The sequence below is a fragment of the Bombina bombina genome, chromosome 1 (genome assembly GCF_027579735.1).
Source record: "Bombina bombina isolate aBomBom1 chromosome 1, aBomBom1.pri, whole genome shotgun sequence".
Taxonomy (NCBI): Eukaryota; Metazoa; Chordata; class Amphibia; order Anura; family Bombinatoridae; genus Bombina; species Bombina bombina.
Window position 1 is genome coordinate 481,372,362 of NC_069499.1, and position 20,903 is coordinate 481,393,264.

At 38.3% G+C, this 20,903-nt stretch overlaps 1 protein-coding gene across 1 annotated transcript in view; it reads left to right on the top strand.

The window, feature by feature from the left end:
* The window catches only part of ITGA4 (integrin subunit alpha 4), a 292,692-nt gene that overhangs the window by 104,767 nt on the left and 167,022 nt on the right, over positions 1 to 20,903 (top strand). Inside the window, exons 3-6 of the mRNA XM_053698521.1 lie at positions 11,032 to 11,138; positions 12,673 to 12,802; positions 17,398 to 17,465; positions 19,735 to 19,864. Of these exons, the coding sequence (XP_053554496.1) occupies positions 11,032 to 11,138; positions 12,673 to 12,802; positions 17,398 to 17,465; positions 19,735 to 19,864 (435 nt within the window). The remainder of the gene's footprint in view (positions 1 to 11,031; positions 11,139 to 12,672; positions 12,803 to 17,397; positions 17,466 to 19,734; positions 19,865 to 20,903) is intronic.

The following is a 20,903-nucleotide window of genomic DNA, read 5'->3' on the forward strand; positions in this document are numbered from 1 at the left end:
TCTAAGGTTTACAGAGAATGGTCAGAAAATATCCAGTGAGCGGCAGTTATGTGGACGACAATGCCTTGTTGAGGTCAGAGGTCAGAGGAGAATGGGCAGACTGGTTTAAGATGATAGAAAGGCAACAGTAAATCAAATAACCACTCGTTACAACCAAGGTATGCAGAATACCACCTCTGAATGCACAACATGTCGAACCTTGAAGCAGATGGGCTACAGCAGCAGAAGCCAACATCGGTTGCTACTCCTGTCAGCTAAGAACAGGAAACTGAGGCTACAATTCCCAAAGGCTCACCAAAATTGGACAATAGAAGATTGGAAAAATCCTGGTCTGAGGAGTCTTGATTTCAGCTGCAACATTCAGATGGTAGGGTCAGAATTTGACGTAAACAACATGAAATCATGGATCCATCCTGCCTTGTATCAACAGTTCAGGCTGGTGGTGGTGTAATGGTGTGGGGGATATTTTCTTGGCACACTTTGGACCCCTTTGTACCAATTCAGCACGGCCTACTTGAGTATTGTTGCTGACCATGTCCATCCCTTTATGACTACATTGTACCCATCTTCTGATGGCTACTTTCAGCAGGAAAATGCACCATGTCACAAAGCTCAAATCATATCAAACTGCTTTCTTGAGCATGACAATGGCCTCCACAGTTACCAGATCTCAATCCAATAGGGCACCTTTGGGATGTGGTGGAACAGGATATTCGCATCATGGATGTGCAGCCGACAAATCTTCAGCAATTGCATGATGCTATCATGTCAATATGGACCAAAATGTCTGAGGAATGTTTCCAACATCTTGTTGGATCTATGCCATGAAGAATTAAGGTACTAGCAAGGTGTACCTAATAAAGTGGCTGGTGAGTGTATAAAGAGGTATATAGATCTTAATAAAGGCAAAAATGGAAGACGAAACGTGTAGAACATACACAGCTCAGCTCAAACTCAGATACATTTTAACTCCCAGGAACACTACAAAAAGATATTTGTTGCTGATATCCCTCTGAGCTAGGGCGGACGATATCTTTTAGTGGTAGGAGAAGCAAATTGCTATATAACAATCAGTTACATACTTCAGGTAATACCTTAAACAAATTCCTACTCCCAGGACCGAAACAATAAGATACTTGTGCTGGAACCCTCTATGAGAGGGCGGCCAATATCTTTAAGTTGGCGGTAGGAGAGGTGAACTAACAAACAAACAACTGCTGATTCCCAAGATCGCCTAATTAAGTAAGCTTGTACAAAAGGTGTTAGGAGTTGAAGATTCAAATACATAAAGTGTGCGCACACTCAGAAGACCTGTAAAAACTAATGGGATATTAACCAATCCTAAAATTGGATACAACATGAAACACTAACCTTTTACTGGACTTGACATCAAAGTTTCATCAAACGCTATCACACAATTCCTTTTGGCAACAGGATACTATTAAACAGCACGGATCACATCAAGATCATTTCAATAGCACCAACTCACCTAAAAGGTATTTCAAATGAAACGGATCATTTAAGGTAAAACGAATATTAATCTATACTTGATGGGAAAAAAATTTATAGATCTCAAAGAGAGAACATTTTATTAATTAATTATTTATCACATGTGATATTAAGCATCGCTTCCAATCACATATTATATACCAGTGTCATTTCTCCAACATAGGTGTGTCCGGTCCACGGCGTCATCCTTACTTGTGGGATATTCTCTTCCCCAACAGGAAATGGCAAAGAGCCCAGCAAAGCTGGTCACATGATCCCTCCTAGGCTCCGCCTACCCCAGTCATTCTCTTTGCCGTTGTACAGGCAACATCTCCACGGAGATGGCTTAGAGTTTTTTAGTGTTTAACTGTAGTTTTTATTATTCAATCAAGAGTTTGTTATTTTGAAATAGTGCTGGTATGTACTATTTACTCAGAAACAGAAAAGAGATGAAGATTTCTGTTTGTATGAGGAAAATGATTTTAGCAACCGTCACTAAAATCCATGGCTGTTCCACACAGGACTGTTGAGAGCAATTAACTTCAGTTGGGGGAACAGTGAGCAGTCTCTTGCTGCTTGAGGTATGACACATTCTAACAAGACGATGTAATGCTGGAAGCTGTCATTTTCCCTATGGGATCCGGTAAGCCATGTTTATTACGATCGTAAATAAGGGCTTCACAAGGGCTTATTAAGACTGTAGACTTTTTCTGGGCTAAATCGATTCATTATTAACACATATTTAGCCTTGAGGAATCATTTTATTTGGGTATTTTGATATAATAATATCGGCAGGCACTGTTTTAGACACCTTATTCTTTAGGGGCTTTCCCAAAGCATAGGCAGAGCCTCATTTTCGCGCCGGTGTTGCGCACTTGTTTTTGAGAGGCATGGCATGCAGTCGCATGTGAGAGGAGCTCTGATACTTAGAAAAGACTTTCTGAAGGCGTCATTTGGTATCGTATTCCCCTTTGGGCTTGGTTGGGTCTCAGCAAAGCAGATACCAGGGACTGTAAAGGGGTTAAAGTTCAAAACGGCTCCGGTTCCGTTATTTTAAGGGTTAAAGCTTCCAAATTTGGTGTGCAATACTTTTAAGGCTTTAAGACACTGTGGTGAAAATTTGGTGAATTTTGAACAATTCCTTCATGTTTTTTCGCAATTGCAGTAATAAAGTGTGTTCAGTTTAAAATTTAAAGTGACAGTAACGGTTTTATTTTAAAACGTTTTTTGTACTTTGTTATCAAGTTTATGCCTGTTTAACATGTCTGAACTACCAGATAGACTGTGTTCTGAATGTGGGGAAGCCAGAATTCCTATTCATTTAAATAAATGTGATTTATGTGACAATGACAATGATGCCCAAGATGATTCCTCAAGTGAGGGGAGTAAGCATGGTACTGCATCATTCCCTCCTTCGTCTACACGAGTCTTGCCCACTCAGGAGGCCCCTAGTACATCTAGCGCGCCAATACTCCTTACTATGCAACAATTAACGGCTGTAATGGATAATTCTGTCAAAAACATTTTAGCCAAAATGAACACTTATCAGCGTAAGCGCGACTGCTCTGTTTTAGATACTGAAGAGCATGACGACGCTGATAATAATGTTTCTGAAGGGCCCCTAACCCAGTCTGATGGGGCCAGGGAGGTTTTGTCTGAGGGAGAAATTACTGATTCAGGGAACATTTCTCAACAAGCTGAACCTGATGTGATTACATTTAAATTTAAGTTGGAACATCTCCGCATTCTGCTTAAGGAGGTATTATCCACTCTGGATGATTGTGACAAGTTGGTCATCCCAGAGAAACTATGTAAAATGGACAAGTTCCTAGAGGTGCCGGGGCTCCCAGAAGCTTTTCCTATACCCAAGCGGGTGGCGGACATTGTTAATAAAGAATGGGAAAGGCCCGGTATTCCTTTCGTCCCTCCCCCCATATTTAAAAAATTGTTTCCTATGGTCGACCCCAGAAAGGACTTATGGCAGACAGTCCCCAAGGTCGAGGGAGCGGTTTCCACTTTAAACAAACGCACCACTATACCCATAGAGGATAGTTGTGCTTTCAAAGATCCTATGGATAAAAAATTAGAAGGTTTGCTTAAAAAGATGTTTGTTCAGCAGGGTTACCTTCTACAACCAATTTCATGCGTTGTCCCTGTCGCTACAGCCGCATGTTTCTGGTTCGATGAGCTGATAAAGGCGGTCGATAGTGATTCTCCTCCTTATGAGGAGATTATGGACAGAATCAATGCTCTCAAATTGGCTAATTCTTTTACCCTAGACGCCACTTTGCAATTGGCTAGGTTAGCGGCTAAGAATTCTGGGTTTGCTATTGTGGCGCGCAGAGCGCTTTGGTTGAAATCTTGGTCGGCTGATGCGTCTTCCAAGAACAAGCTACTTAACATTCCTTTCAAGGGGAAAACGCTGTTTGGCCCTGACTTGAAAGAGATTATCTCTGATATCACTGGGGGTAAGGGCCACGCCCTTCCTCAGGATCGGCCTTTCAAGGCAAAAAATAAACCTAATTTTCGTCCCTTTCGTAGAAACGGACCAGCCCAAAGTGCTACGTCCTCTAAGCAAGAGGGTAATACTTCTCAAGCCAAGCCAGCTTGGAGACCAATGCAAGGCTGGAACAAGGGAAAGCAGGCCAAGAAACCTGCCACTGCTACCAAGACAGCATGAAATGTTGGCCCCCGATCCGGGACCGGATCTGGTGGGGGGCAGACTCTCTCTCTTCGCTCAGGCTTGGGCAAGAGATGTTCTGGATCCTTGGGCGCTAGAAATAGTCTCCCAAGGTTATCTTCTGGAATTCAAGGGGCTTCCCCCAAGGGGGAGGTTCCACAGGTCTCAGTTGTCTTCAGACCACATAAAAAGACAGGCATTCTTACATTGTGTAGAAGACCTGTTAAAAATGGGAGTGATTCGTCCTGTTCCATTAAGAGAACAAGGGATGGGGTTCTACTCCAATCTGTTCATAGTTCCCAAAAAAGAGGGAACGTTCAGACCAATCTTAGATCTCAAGATCTTAAACAAGTTTCTCAAGGTTCCATCGTTCAAGATGGAAACCATTCGAACTATTCTTCCTTCCATCCAGGAAGGTCAATTCATGACCACGGTGGATTTAAAGGATGCGTATCTACATATTCCTATCCACAAGGAACATCATCGGTTCCTAAGGTTCGCATTCCTGGACAAGCATTACCAGTTTGTGGCGCTTCCTTTCGGATTAGCCACTGCTCCAAGGATTTTCACAAAGGTACTAGGGTCCCTTCTAGCTGTGCTAAGACCAAGGGGCATTGCTGTAGTACCTTACTTGGACGACATTCTGATTCAAGCGTCGTCCCTTCCTCAAGCAAAGGCTCACACGGACATAGTCCTGGCCTTTCTCAGATCTCACGGATGGAAAGTGAACGTGGAAAAGATTTCTCTATCTCCGTCAACAAGGGTTCCCTTCTTGGGAACAATAATAGACTCCTTAGAAATGAGGATATTTCTGACAGAGGCCAGAAAAACAAAGCTTCTAGACTCTTGTCGGATACTTCATTCCGTTCCTCTTCCTTCCATAGCTCAGTGCATGGAAGTGATCGGGTTGATGGTAGCGGCAATGGACATAGTTCCTTTTGCGCGCATTCATCTAAGACCATTACAACTGTGCATGCTCAGTCAGTGGAATGGGGATTATACAGACTTGTCTCCGAAGATACAAGTAAATCAGAGGACCAGAGACTCACTCCGTTGGTGGCTGTCCCTGGACAACCTGTCACAAGGGATGACATTCCGCAGACCAGAGTGGGTCATTGTCACGACCGACGCCAGTCTGATGGGCTGGGGCGCGGTCTGGGGATCCCTGAAAGCTCAGGGTCTTTGGTCTCGGGAAGAATCTCTTCTACCGATAAATATTCTGGAACTGAGAGCGATATTCAATGCTCTCAAGGCTTGGCCTCAGCTAGCGAGGGCCAAGTTCATACGGTTTCAATCAGACAACATGACAACTGTTGCGTACATCAACCATCAGGGGGGAACAAGGAGTTCCCTAGCGATGGAAGAAGTGACCAAAATCATTCTATGGGCGGAGTCTCACTCCTGCCACCTGTCCGCTATCCACATCCCAGGAGTGGAAAATTGGGAAGCGGATTTTCTGAGTCGTCAGACATTGCATCCGGGGGAGTGGGAACTCCATCCGGAAATCTTTGCCCAAGTCACTCAGCTGTGGGGCATTCCAGACATGGATCTGATGGCCTCTCGTCAGAACTTCAAAGTTCCTTGCTACGGGTCCAGATCCAGGGATCCCAAGGCGGCTCTAGTGGATGCACTAGTAGCACCTTGGACCTTCAAACTAGCTTATGTGTTCCCGCCGTTTCCTCTCATCCCCAGGCTGGTAGCCAGGATCAATCAGGAGAGGGCGTCGGTGATCTTGATAGCTCCTGCGTGGCCACGCAGGACTTGGTATGCAGATCTGGTGAATATGTCATCGGCTCCACCTTGGAAGCTACCTTTGAGACGAGACCTTCTTGTTCAGGGTCCGTTCGAACATCCGAACCTGGTTTCACTCCAGCTGACTGCTTGGAGATTGAACGCTTGATCTTATCGAAGCGAGGGTTCTCAGATTCTGTTATCGATACTCTTGTTCAGGCCAGAAAGCCTGTAACTAGAAAGATTTACCACAAAATTTGGAAAAAATATATCTGTTGGTGTGAATCTAAAGGATTCCCTTGGGACAAGGTTAAGATTCCTAAGATTCTATCCTTCCTTCAAGAAGGATTGGAAAAAGGATTATCTGCAAGTTCCCTGAAGGGACAGATTTCTGCCTTGTCTGTGTTACTTCACAAAAAGCTGGCAGCTGTGCCAGATGTTCAAGCCTTTGTTCAGGCTCTGGTTAGAATTAAGCCTGTTTACAAACCTTTGACTCCTCCTTGGAGTCTCAATTTAGTTCTTTCAGTTCTTCAGGGGGTTCCGTTTGAACCCTTACATTCCGTTGATATTAAGTTATTATCTTGGAAAGTTTTGTTTTTAGTTGCAATTTCTTCTGCTAGAAGAGTTTCAGAATTATCTGCTCTGCAGTGTTCTCCTCCTTATCTGGTGTTCCATGCAGATAAGGTGGTTTTACGTACTAAACCTGGGTTTCTTCCAAAAGTTGTTTCTAACAAAAACATTAACCAGGAGATTATCGTACCTTCTCTGTGTCCGAAACCAGTTTCAAAGAAGGAACGTTTGTTGCACAATTTGGATGTTGTTCGCGCTCTAAAATTCTATTTAGATGCTACAAAGGATTTTAGACAAACATCTTCCTTGTTTGTTGTTTATTCCGGTAAAAGGAGAGGTCAAAAAGCAACTTCTACCTCTCTCTCTTTTTGGATTAAAAGCATCATCAGATTGGCTTACGAGACTGCCGGACGGCAGCCTCCCGAAAGAATCACAGCTCATTCCACTAGGGCTGTGGCTTCCACATGGGCCTTCAAGAACGAGGCTTCTGTTGATCAGATATGTAGGGCAGCGACTTGGTCTTCACTGCACACTTTTACCAAATTTTACAAGTTTGATACTTTTGCTTCTTCTGAGGCTATTTTTGGGAGAAAGGTTTTGCAAACCGTGGTGCCTTCCATTTAGGTGACCTGATTTGCTCCCTCCCTTCATCCGTGTCCTAAAGCTTTGGTATTGGTTCCCACAAGTAAGGATGACGCCGTGGACCGGACACACCTATGTTGGAGAAAACAGAATTTATGTTTACCTGATAAATTACTTTCTCCAACGGTGTGTCCGGTCCACGGCCCGCCCTGGTTTTTTTAATCAGGTCTGATCATTTATTTTCTTTAACTACAGTCACCACGGTACCATATGGTTTCTCCTATGCAAATATTCCTCCTTAACGTCGGTCGAATGACTGGGGTAGGCGGAGCCTAGGAGGGATCATGTGACCAGCTTTGCTGGGCTCTTTGCCATTTCCTGTTGGGGAAGAGAATATCCCACAAGTAAGGATGACGCCGTGGACCGGACACACCGTTGGAGAAAGTAATTTATCAGGTAAACATAAATTCTGTTTTTTAAAGGTCACAGATATATCAGGTTTTTTATATTATTTAGGTTTATTAATTTGATCAATTTTAACAACTGTTCTGCAGGTAATAAAATGTATGTTTTTTTAAATCTAGCCCCAATGTATCCATCTTTTTAATCCAACTATTATATTATACATATTATCTTTAAAATATCACTAGAAAGTGTTTTTATTTTTTCTTATCCAGAGAGCCTTGGGCGCCCCCTTCACACCATATTTTATATATATATATATATATATATATATATATATATAGTACCAAAATACCATCAGATATATATGTATAGAAATATGTATTTATGAATAAATATAACATATTCTTCGATGTGAAGAACATTTTGAATCTGAAATAGTCATAGTTTTATGTTGGGTTTGTTGACTTCAGAATATGGATTTGGGTTAGCACGAGAAAAGGGTATTTTTAAAAAAGATAGATAATCCCTTTATTTCCCATTACATAACCAACACTATTATAATAATATTCTTTTTACATCTGTAATTACCTTGTATCCAAATTCAAATGCTTTCAAATAAGAGGCGGCCTTCAAGGGCTTTTAAATTAGCATATGGGCCTACCTAGGTTTAGCTTTGAACTAAGAATAACAAGAGAACAAAGCAAATTTGATGATAAAAGTAAATTAGAAAGTTGTTTAAAATTCCATGCCCTATCTGAATCATGAAAGTTTAATTTGGACTTTACTATCCCTTTAAACACTTGCATGCTCCTGAGCCTACCAAGGTTTATTCTTAAAAAATGATACATATACAACAAAGTAAATTTGATGATAATTGTGATATAATTTTTTATTGCCCCTCTAATATTCCAAACAATTCATTGTACCATTCTTTGGCTCAGCTCAGCACATACAGATGTAAGGTCACCATAGTACCTACAAATTGGAACCTGACTCCCTCTAACCCTATCTATCTGCAGCTGACTTCTGGGTAAATGTATGTCCTTCAGGACCTCTCTTGTGTGGCACCAAGCCCATTTCCTCGCACTGTCAGACTTTTCCCCTAATCTGTCCTCCTTTACACTCTCCCTAAAGTATTTTTTTTTCAAGGAAGCCTACCACACAACTCAGTAACAAATGAATGTTCCTTACCCAATAATTGCCCTCATCCAACTCTGCACTAACATCATCCTAACCCTTGCAGTCTCAACCTCCTACCCTTCTAGATTGTATGGCCCACGGGAATAGGGTCCTTACTTCCTCCTGTATTTGTTGGATAAATTGTGTCTTCTCTTACAAATATTGTATAATCGTTGCACTTTTATCATTTGTATCCATGGACATTGCTGCAGAATTTGTTGGTACTTTATAAATAAAGTATAATTATAATATACTTTTGTTACTGCTATACTGCCACAAATATGATATTCAGAACCTCCTTGATTTTAAGGGACAATTTATTCAAAATGTTTCACCCCTTTAATTTGTTCCCAATGATCCACTACTTTATCCTTATATTGGCATTTGAAATAGTTGATTTAGCCTTTGGTATACCCACCTATTATGAAAGTTTCTGGCCTTAGGTCTGACCTATAGAAAAGTTGTGTAAACACAGCCAGCAGAAAAAAAAATACACTCCCAGTGGGGTATAAAAGGGATAATGTAATAAAATGTTAATTTTCCATTGATCTCTCCAAGTATTGGTCTTTGGCATACAGAGAGATATAAGATAAAGAAGCATGTATACGTACACAATGTGATAAAGTAATGAGATCCGATTATACCTACAAGCTCAACCCATTTTATTAAGTTGTTGCTTCAAAACACAAAATCAGCTACTTCATAGGGGGAGAGAGCAGAGAGGTGGGAGCCAGCTAACTAATTAACTCCTTCACTGCCAGAATTTCAGAATTATGGTGTCCAGCTGTAATTAGCTGCCTTCTAATTCCCACCAAGCAATGGCAAAGCCATGCATGTCTGCGATTTCTTAACAATGGGGAGCCCAGGGAAGCTTTTACGGTATCTAACTAATTTCAGTGAGAAACACACAGTTTGTGAAAAAAGTTAACAATTTTTTTTTTATACGCTTGCATTTGGCGGTGAAACAGTGGCATGAAATATACCAAAATGGTCTAGCTCAATACCTTGGGTTGTCTACTAAAAATATATATATATATATAGTTTTAGGTAAATAAAAAAGAAAACAAAGCGCTATTTCTGTTTATATTGAGTGATAGCAAAAATGCTAAAAAAAAAAAATCGATATTTCGGAGACGTTTTTCTCTGGAATTCCCAGTAGTGAAAGAGTTAATTGACACTAAGTGAAAACTATGCTTTTATTATAACGAACAGCATGCAGTTTAAAAAATAAAATGTATTTCCATTATCACAATGTGCGCAATCTTTTTGTATACACACTTTCTGAGGCACCAGCGCCTACTGAGCATGTGCAAGAGTTCACAGTATCTATGTATATGCATTGGCGATTGACTGATGACTGTCCGATGATAAGGGTGCAAGGGAAATGGAAGAAACTGAAATTTGTCAGAAAAAAATCCCCTACTCAATTGAAATTCAGACTAATTGTTATTGCTTTGCTTTTTCTAATGCATTTGTTGATTAAGCTATTTAACTGTATTTAGTGATCCTTAGGAAAGATTAACCACTAAAGTGTCAGATGTCAAGCTCATAGCTCTTCCAATATTGTGCAAAAACTCTCCTATGACAAATTTAGAAGGATATAATATTAAACATCAAATATCCATAGTTACCTGGATGATAAAATGTTGGACACCCATAATGACATTTTTAATATCTAAGAATTGACCTTTATGTGTAGAAAGAGACAGATAAGATAATCAGTTCTAATGTTCCTGAAGGTTTAGCTCATTTGAATGAGCATGTTCTTGAGAACAATGGGTTGTGATTTTAATTACCAAAACCAACTATATCCAATGCAAATAAAGAAGCCTTTAGGTGCAGTTTCCTATACATGTAGCACTACTCAGCTGGTATAACAAGCCATTGGAAATGAAAAAACAAAACAGTTCAGTGTCCCTTTAAAGGGACTTTAAACACATCTTCCTCTTGCCCCACACTCTCTAGAGAGCCCAAAAAGCAAATTCTGTAACCTAAAGATACTTCAAATCAAGTATCTGGCAATTTGTAGCATTTTGAAAACACGTTTTACAGACTTGTAAATGCACTTTCTATACACATAAGCAAGAAGTGTTTATTAACTTAAGAATTTCTCTTTGTACAGAAAAGCAAATGGTGTCCACTAAAGTGATAGATAAATACCTTTAGAATGTGGTTTATCTGCAGTACCTTCCATATGGCAGCTATTGTTTTTGTGACCTCCAATTGCAAACATGTGTAAGTGAAGTACAGTAGCTAACTGCTCTGACATTGACAAATGCATCAATTCCAGAAGAACATGAGTCTTAATGCATAGACCTCAGCATGCAAGAAATTCTAATTAGAAACATACGCTACATCTGTTTTATCTCTGTTTACCTTATTTTGTTGTGCGTTAGGTAATGCAAACAGAGGGTCTTGTGGAAAAACCTGTCTAGAAGAGCAAGACAACCAGTGGCTGGGAGTCAGTTTATCTAGACAAGCAACGAAAAATGGAAAAATATTGGTAAGTACCAATACTCCTGTGAAAGTAAGAAGCTAACATGATCCAACACATTTCATGTGCACTTGTATTTATTCTTATTGCTATTTACATGTTAAAGTATTCCATACATTGTAAAAGTATAACTTTTAAAGGGACAGCAAACAACTTGTAATTACAAGACATTTCTGTTTTCAAACGCACTGTGACTCTTTTTATTGATAATGAGTGTTCCTTTATTATGTTTCTGGCTTTGTCTAATATTTGAACCACGTTACTGAAGAGACTGGTAGTAACAGTATTGTGTTTTTAGAATGATTTTTGCCGTATTGTATTGTATTGGGATTTTAATCTGTTAGTCTGGGGTTTTCTTTAGGATTTCCTATATAATAATCAGGGATATGAAACCCAAAAAGTTTATTTTGTGATATAGACAGAGCATAACATTTTTAAAAAAGTTTCCAATTTACTTCTGTTATCAAATTTGCTTCGTTCCCATGTTATTCTGTGTTGAAGAGATACCTAGGTAGGTGTCTAGAGCACTACATGGCAGGGAATAGTGCTGCCACCTAGTGCTCTTGCAAATGGATAACATTCTTGCAAAACTGCTGCTATATAGTGCTCCAGAAATAGGCCAGCTCCTAAGCATACATACCTGCTTTTCAACAAAAGATAGAAAGAGAATGAAGAAAATGGGATAATAGAAGTAAATTAGAAACTTGTTTAAAATCACATGCTCTATCTGAATCATGAATGAAAAATGTTGGGTTTCATATCCCTTTAAAGGGACAGTAAACACTAGAATTGTTGTTGTTTAAAAAGATAATGTAGATAATCCCTTTATTACCCTTTCCCCAATTTTGCATAACCAACACAGTTATAATAATATACTTTTTACCTCTGTAATTACCTTGTATCTATGCCTCTGCAAACTGCCCCCTTATTTCAGTTCTTTTGACAGACTTCCATTTTTAGCCAATCAGTGCTGACTCCTAGGACCTTCACGTGGTGCCTGAGCTCAATGTTATCTATATGAAACACATGAACTAACGACCTCTAGTGGTGAAAAACTGTCAAAATGCTTTCAGATTAGAGGCAGTCTTCATGGTCTAAGACATTAACACATGAACCTCCTAGATTTAGCTTTCAACTAAGAATACAAAGAGAACAAAGCAAAATTGGTAATAAAAGTAAATTGTTTAAAATTACATGCCCTATTTAAATTATGAAAGATTATTTTTACTTTACTGTCCCTTTAAGGTGGTGGCAGCACAGATAGTTTATTGTAGGTGGCATTAAAGGGGAATTCGGACATTATTCTGGGTCTAGTACAAACAAGAGAGTGTTTGTTAACCCCTGCACCCACTGAACTAAGTCACAGGCTTGCCTGGAGTGGCTAGACTGAGACAAACTGGTTAAGGTGAAAAGGGTTGTTTAAGCCTTGGTGTGGAAATCTGGTGACGGTTGCAGGGTTAGTTAAACCCTTTACATCACAACCTGATACCACTACAACTGCCTTCATTAAATATTTGAACTCTTATCTTTAATATTTCTACAGGCCTGTGGACATAGGTGGAAGAATATATATTATATGAAAGTTGAACACAAACTTCCACATGGAATATGCTATGGAATTCCTTCTAATTTCAGGACAGACCTAAGTTCAAGATTTTATCCATGCTATAGAGGTGAGTGACATTAATTCATAGCTAAAATTGGAAAAATAACAGTTGTAAATAAGCTAATAATGAAGTACATGAAACGTCACCGCATAGGTATCACATCATCTGCACCATGGTATAAAACAGAAAAAAGCAGCAAAATTCTGCCATTACATTGAAAACCAGAGGTAAAACACATTCAGGTAGATTACGAGTTTTGCGTTATGGCTTTAAACGCTGAAAAAATGGCAATTTCAACACAATGGCAGTAATGCAGCTATTGCGAGTCATGTCCGTATAGCTATACCGCAAGCATTTTAGCCTGTAACACAACTTCCATTCCGCATAGCCCCAGTATTAAAGGTTGGGCGTTCTGGCTAAAAAGCTTGCGTTACAGCCTATACCGACATGATCCATACCGCCATCTGAAACCAGTAGTTATGAGTTTTGCGCCACAAAAATGTTTCACAAAACCCATAAATAAAGTGTTACAAAGTACACTCCCCTACACCCCTAAACTACCTATTAACCTCTAAACCGCCACCCTCCCGCATCGCAAACACTATTTAAAACTTATTAACCCCTAATCTGCCGCCCACCCACATCGCGACTATTAAATACATTTATTAACCCCTAATCTGCCACTCCCGACATCACCGACACTAATAAAAATTATTAACCCCTATTCCGCCGCTCCCTGACATCACCGCCACTATAATAAAGTTATTAACCCCTATTCTGCCACTCGCCGACATCACCGCCACTATAATAAAGTTATTAACCCCTAAACCTCCGACCTCCCACATCTCCTCCACTAAATAAACCTATCAACCCCTAAACCACCGACCCCCCACATTGCAATACACTAAATTAAACTATTAACCCCTAAACCTAACACCCCCTAACTTAAAATTAAAATTACAATATAACTTTATTTAAATAAATAAAAACTTACCTGTGAAATAAAAATTACAAAAAACACTAAAGTACGAAAAATTAAAAACACTAAGCTTACAAAAAATAATAAACAAAATTATCAAAAATAAAAACAATTACACCTAATCTAATAGTCCTGTAAAAATAAAAAAGCCCCTCCAAAATAAAAACACCCCCTAGCCTACAATAAACTACCAATAGCCCTTAAAATTGACTTTTGTAGGGCATTGCCCTATGTTAAACAGCTCTTTTACCTTTAAAAAAAATACAAAGCCCCCCAACAGTAAAACCCACCACCCAACCAACCCCCCAAAATAAAAAACCTAACTCTAAAAAAAACCTAAGCTACCCATTGACCCTAAAGGGGCATTTGTATGCGCATTGCCCTTAAAAGGGCATTCAGCTCTTTTTCATTGCCCTTAAAAGGGCATTTAGCTCTTTTTCAAAAGCCCAAACCCTAATCTAAAAAAAAAACATACCCCAAAAAATACAAAAAATACCTAACACTAACCCAAGAATATCTACTCACGGTTGCTGAAGTCTGGACATCCAGGTGGCGAGAAGTCTTCATCCAGGCGGCAACATCTTCATCCATCGCAGGGGCGTCTTTTGTCGGGGAGCGGTGGAATAGGGATTAATAACTTTTATTAGTATTGGCAATGTTGGGAGCGGCAGTTTAGGGGTTAATAACTTTATTTAGGTGTCGGGCGGCAGATTAGGGGTGTTTAGACTTGGGGTTTATGTTAGGGTGTTAGGTTTAAACGTAACTTTTTTTCCCCCATAAACATCAATGGGGTTGCGTTACGGAGATTTTTTATTCCGCGATCACAGGTGTTAGTTTTTTTAAAAACACTTTCTCCCCATTGATGTCTATGGGGGAAAGCGTGCACAAGCATGTCAAAGCAGCCCTTGGATTTTGTGCGGTATGGAGCTTATCGCCACCATATCGCACGCACAAGGAGGCTTTTCAGTAACTCATAATGGCAGCGCTATGGAGGGTTAAATAATGCAACTTTTTTGCCGTTAGTTTCGCACCCTGTTTAGCACAAAACTCGTAATCTAGGGGACTCTGAACTACAACTTAGATACATCAGTTTGCAATCACAATATTAGCAAACCTTTATAGAAGAAAGGCAAGTTGTATTTTTTTTAAAAAATATCATTAAAAACTGGTTATCTTCTACTTATCAATTTGTTAAAGGGAAATACATGTGCAATAAAAGAAAATGCCTTAATGTGCTAAAGCATTTTATTATTGTAATGTTGCTTCCATATAACTATGTGTTTATCTTATTCAATACATGATTAGCAAAGCCATGTACTTATGATCCACATGCTGAGCATTGCTGGTGACTTTGTACATCTGTCATTTGCTTACACAACCTGTTCAGGTTCACACTAGCAAACCATTGCTGCTCCAAAGCTGACTATAATTATGTGTAACACACAGTTATAGTGCAACAACAAGTTTAGATTTTTGTGTCCATAAAAATCTATGTCCACTAAATAATACTCTAGTCAGTTTTTCATATTCTTGAAAAAAAAGTGACATTTAGTGAATTAGTTAAATAAAATAGCATTGGAGCTAGAAAGAAGAGACAACTGGTGACTTTTAGCCATAACCCTAATTACAAAGTTTGGTTTAGCACACCTTACAAAAAGTGTATATACTCACATCTTTGGGAGTGCTGCCAATGTGACCAAGTAGTTACACCTTGTAAGTTGGTGACCGGCTAAGCATAATATGGCCATACTGTGTGACTAATATCCCAATTTTATTTAAAAGAATATATGTTTTTGCAGGCAATTTTTTGCAGCATTTAAAAATGTATTGTTTATTTGCAAATATATGTGCGCCAATACCCCCTAATTACCGCAAAGTTTTTTTTTAATTGTCTTAAACCAATCCGCTTGTGCTTCTGGTGTGGTACTTAATTGTGAAGTTTACACGAAGTGGAATTGTACATTTATTATTTATTTGTTTTGCTGGACTTGTATTTTTCATTTTTTATAGCAGGGCTGAAGTGCATACCCCTATACAGTAGCATCTAGCATGTTGCAGTTAGTCTGAGATGTTATGTGTATAGGACACTACTGCTTATCCATTCACAGGGTCCTGGTTAGGGTTGCCACCTCAGCCATGTTTTCCTGGACCACTTATGAGTTATACATGGTGCAGGGTGTGCAGGTAGGAACGTGAATTTCAACCCTGGATAGCAAACAAATAGTGACAGTGAACAGAACTATTCATGTTCCTCTCTGCACACCCTGCAGCATGTATGACTCATAAGTCTCCAGGAAAACATGGCCAAGGTGGCAACCATAGCCCAGGTGCAAAAAAACCTAACTTAGTAGAATGCAATAGTAATAATATACATGCTGCATTGTATAATGATTTTCAGGATAGATAGATAGATAGATAGATAGATAGATAGATAGATAGATAGATAGATAGATAGATAGATAGATAGATAGATAGATAGATATGCACTAATAAAAGACTCCCCTGCAATGGGATTTACCTATTCTCCACACACCTATGTATAGACAAGCTGCTATGGACCCCCTCCTGCACTTGGACCCCCGGTGCCGCTGCATCTCTGATTAACAAATACATCTTAATTGACTTTTGTCTGTGACTGTCCACAGCAAAGGGGGCTAGAAGATGAGGTTCAAGAGTATAAACATGAACTGCTTGGATTTTGCAAAACCTTGCAAATGTTGTTAAAAATGACAGTGTTCATTTAAATGGTTTGAATATCCTTATTTTTTATGCACGTCTATTGTTATGCTGTCTGTTATTCTATCTATCTCTCTCATTCTCTCTCTCTCGCTCTCTTTGCATGAATACCGTTTTAACATAAAGAAAAACTAAATAAATCCTTGCACAATGATGTTTACTAAACAGAATAAAGCATTGCTGACTTAAGTTGTGTGGCTTTTCCACACAACTGCAAAATTACAAACACATTTCCAAATTTACAGGCCTAGAACCTCTATACTCAGAACAACATCAGCACATATTCTGTCTTTCACATACAGGTTCTACTTAGCAGCCTCAGCACACACTATTTCATTAGAGCTAGTTGACATTAATTAGCTGCCGGTGAGAATATCTCAGATTGCTTGGAAAACCTTAGCGCTGCGGAATCTGTTGGCGCTCTACAAATAACCGATAATAATAATAATAATAATAATAAACCTGAACTAAATTCCTCACCTGCAATTCTCTGCCACAGTCAAACTGGGGAGTAGATTACCGGCCTATGATTTACAATTAATAGTACATTTTAAATTCCTCAGAGAACATTGTAGAATTTGTGGGGAAACAGATTCCATTATATACAATCCCATTAGCTCTGTCACAATAGATAGATAGATAGATAGATAGATAGATAGATAGATAGATAGAGCTACATAATTTTGCTGCATTATGCCAACCTTAGTTATTGTTCCTAATCAATGTCATTTTGCTTACCATATTATTATATGGAGCTTATTTATCAAACTATGATTTACATATCACATACATTGATAATGAAACATCACAGATTAATAGCTATTTATCTAATCTGATTTTATTCACCCCCAAAGACATGAAGAAGGGGATGAAAATACCCAATTGATTTGAACACGGATAGGATTGAACTATTGAATAATGATGGTGTTATTTTGTTTGGTTATAGATTACGTTAGAAAGTTTGGAGATGGTTACGGATCATGTCAAGCTGGAATTTCTAGCTTTTACACAGAGGTAAGAATCACATATGATATGAGACACATTTTGTGCAATGTATCCCACTCCTTAAAGGTCACATTTTCTCTAAAGCCTTATACGTTAATTAATTCATTTATTTGTTTCATAAATGTCATGAAAAAAAAGTGAAAATTTACAGCCTTAAAGGAACATTAAACCTCAAATGTATTACTAAAACATTTAATTTGAAATATAGAAGATTGCATGCACAGTAGAAAAATTTAAATATAATGTATATTTTAGTGCCCTACTATGTGCATGCTTACAGTATCTCCAATATCTATCCATAGTCATTTTTGCAGCATTGCCCATGCTGTACTCCCCCAACCCATATACTCTAAGCAAAGCTTTGTATTGGAGACAGAAAACTGTCTAACAGGTCAAGTAGTGCGGCTGCTACTAAAAAATATAGTTTAGATTTTGATTTTTCTTCTTTCCTTAGGTATATGTTTTATATGCAATGTTTCAAATACATAGTAAAATGTTTTAAAGTTTAGTGTCCCTTTAACACACTTGGCTACAATCACTAACAGGACATTTTATGTTGGTATTCCCCAATAGTAGCTTAGAAAACATTTAATCTGTGCACATAGAAATCATGAAAACATATGTTCCCTACTGCTTCATTATTAAAAGATAGATATTAGCAAAAACTGCACTACAAAAAGCAAAAAAAAGTGCATAGATCTCACTTATTTAATGCATTTTAAACATTTTAAACACTAACTACAAATTAAGAGTGATCCTGGGACACATGAATCCCTCTTGAGTATGCTTTTAATGGTGGCTAGTTAGAGTAAGATGTAAATGAGCTCCTGCGCTGCTCTAAATAATCATCTTGTAGCATGTAGCTGAATCAGCAAATGCTCTAGAGCTGAACACATTCTTTGATTGGTGTCTACTCACATATAGAAACATACTGTAGTTAGAAATATAGATTTTGATGGCAAATAAGAACCATAGGCCCATGAAGTCTGCTCACATTTCCTATAAAGTACAAGCTTAAAGGGACATTCCATTCATAATCGAAATATGCATAGATGAATTACATCTTTGAATCGAAACATATTTACTGAAAATTGTCTTTACATAGCAGTCTATGGGGACTGTGTTATTCCTGTAAATATATGCTTACATACATATATATTAATTTATGTGTTAATATGTGTATATACACATATAAACACATAAATATATATGTATATAAGCATAATACATATATATTTCAACTTTGCTGCCCATCGCTGGGTGACTTACCGCCTTCACTGCGCCAGGTTCTCAGCCGTGTCTAATGGCATGAGAACTAGGCTCGTGAGCGCAAAACTTCCATGCAATGCAAACGCAAGGTCACATTCGCATTGTGACTAACTTGTAATACTAGTGCACATTTGCGTGCGCTGGTATTACTGAGTGGAGCATTTTAGCCAATCAGTGCTGACTCCTAGTTAACTCCACGTGCATGAGTACAATGTTATCTATATGGCACACAAAAACTAACGCCCTCTAGTTGTGAAAACTGTCAAAATGCATTCAGATAAGAGGCAGCCTTCAAGGGCTAAGAAATTAGCATATGACCTACCTAGGTCTAGCTTTCAACTAAGAATACCAAGAGAACAAAGCAAAAACAAAGAAAAATTGACGATAAAAGTAAATTGGAAAGTTGTTTAAAATTGTATGCCCTATCTGTACCATGAAAGTTTATTTTTGACTGGACTGTCCCTTTAATGGGGGTTTTCCATTTTTAATTTACTGTCTTTTTAAATGCATTTTCTAATGGCCTTGTTCCAAAAGCAGCACAATTGTTGTGTTTTTGCTTTGTCTGACTAGATGTTATAACATCTTATACCCGCCTATGTACTGATAGTTTTTTATCATGCTTAACCCCTTGCTTGCCATATCGGCCTGCAACACATTGCTAATCTGCAACACCTGGTATTTATGAAATTCATAATCTGTAGTAAAATCTAAATCAAACCTGTCAGCATTTAAGGGTATTGCATAGTATATGACTCCAATACTGGGCTATTGGCAAAGTATTTAACTATATAAAATTCAGAGTATTACAAAGTTCCTAAAGGCTTTTATTGGAATGTTGGTGAAGTATAAGACAATATACGACCTACTGTACTCACTGCATCTGGTTGTAGTTATTAAAAGGGTGAGATCACTGTACGCTTCTCTATCATCTTAGGTCTGTCATCAGTATGTTTTATATGTAACTTACAAATACTTTAGTTATGTGATAATCATTTGTGTTTGCCTGCAGGACCTAATCATTTTGGGGGCCCCAGGATCGTACTACTGGACTGGGTCTGTATTTGTGTACAATACTACTGAGAATACCTTCAAGTCATATGTGGATACCAATAACTCTGTACAGTTTGGCAGTTATTTAGGTAAGTTTAGGTGTGGTTTTTTTTACAGTTTGTGCTTTGCAGAGTAAAAGAGCATAAAGCAGAATAGTAAGCAGGAAAATACAATCAATTTGACAATGCAGTGATGTTAAGTGTGATTATTCATATTCTATAATAAAATATAAATAGCAATTCCTTAAAAAATGGAAATGTTCGATTTGCTGTTACTATCTTCATATGGTTACAAACAACAGATGAGACACATGGTCAACTAAATAAACTAAATAAATCAAGCTTATTGTATAGGTTGGTGCCAAATCAGGGACCAGCCTCTTTTAATCAAAACTAGAATTTAGGAAAAGACCTAAGTGTGGGTTAAAACCTTTCCTAAATTCTAGTTTTGATTATATTATACTGGGGACTAGCACCGGACAGTGTAGTGAGCACTGCTCTATCAATTCCTATTACTACTTTGACTAGTGCCAGTAACATAATCTCTATATTAATTCCAGCCTCTTTTAGCCAGAGAGAGATTTTAAAAGGATGTTAAATGATCTGTTTAATTGTTGTAGTAAAAAAAAAGCACCAAGCAGTTGCTTATACTTAATAGAAATAATTGCAGTATGTATTATTCATCTATATAAATGGATTTTACTTTTTATTTATTTTTTTACACTACATATTTGCTTCCTGTCATAGCACTACATGGAGGAGGAGCCTCTGCAGGAAGTTTTATCTTAGCCTCATGTCATAAAACGTCTAGGCTAGTGAACAGACTAGATAACAGGGAGTCAGATTTGTTCATGCCCAGAAATGACAGAATAAAAACTTAGGTTTTGAAAATAATCTGCTCTTATCACACTGGGGCCTGTGCTACACTGACAATTTCTAAGTACTAATTTTGAAAAAGTAGTTTAAAAATGAACACTTTATTCATTTGAAAAGTAACAACAACAACATTAATCTAAAGTGGGTGTAAGAATGAGGAATTTCACGTCCAATCCTTAATCAAATATGCACCCAACACTAATTTAAAAACAAAGAGGGGCCAGGTAGCTAATGGGGAGCGTGTATGGTGGTT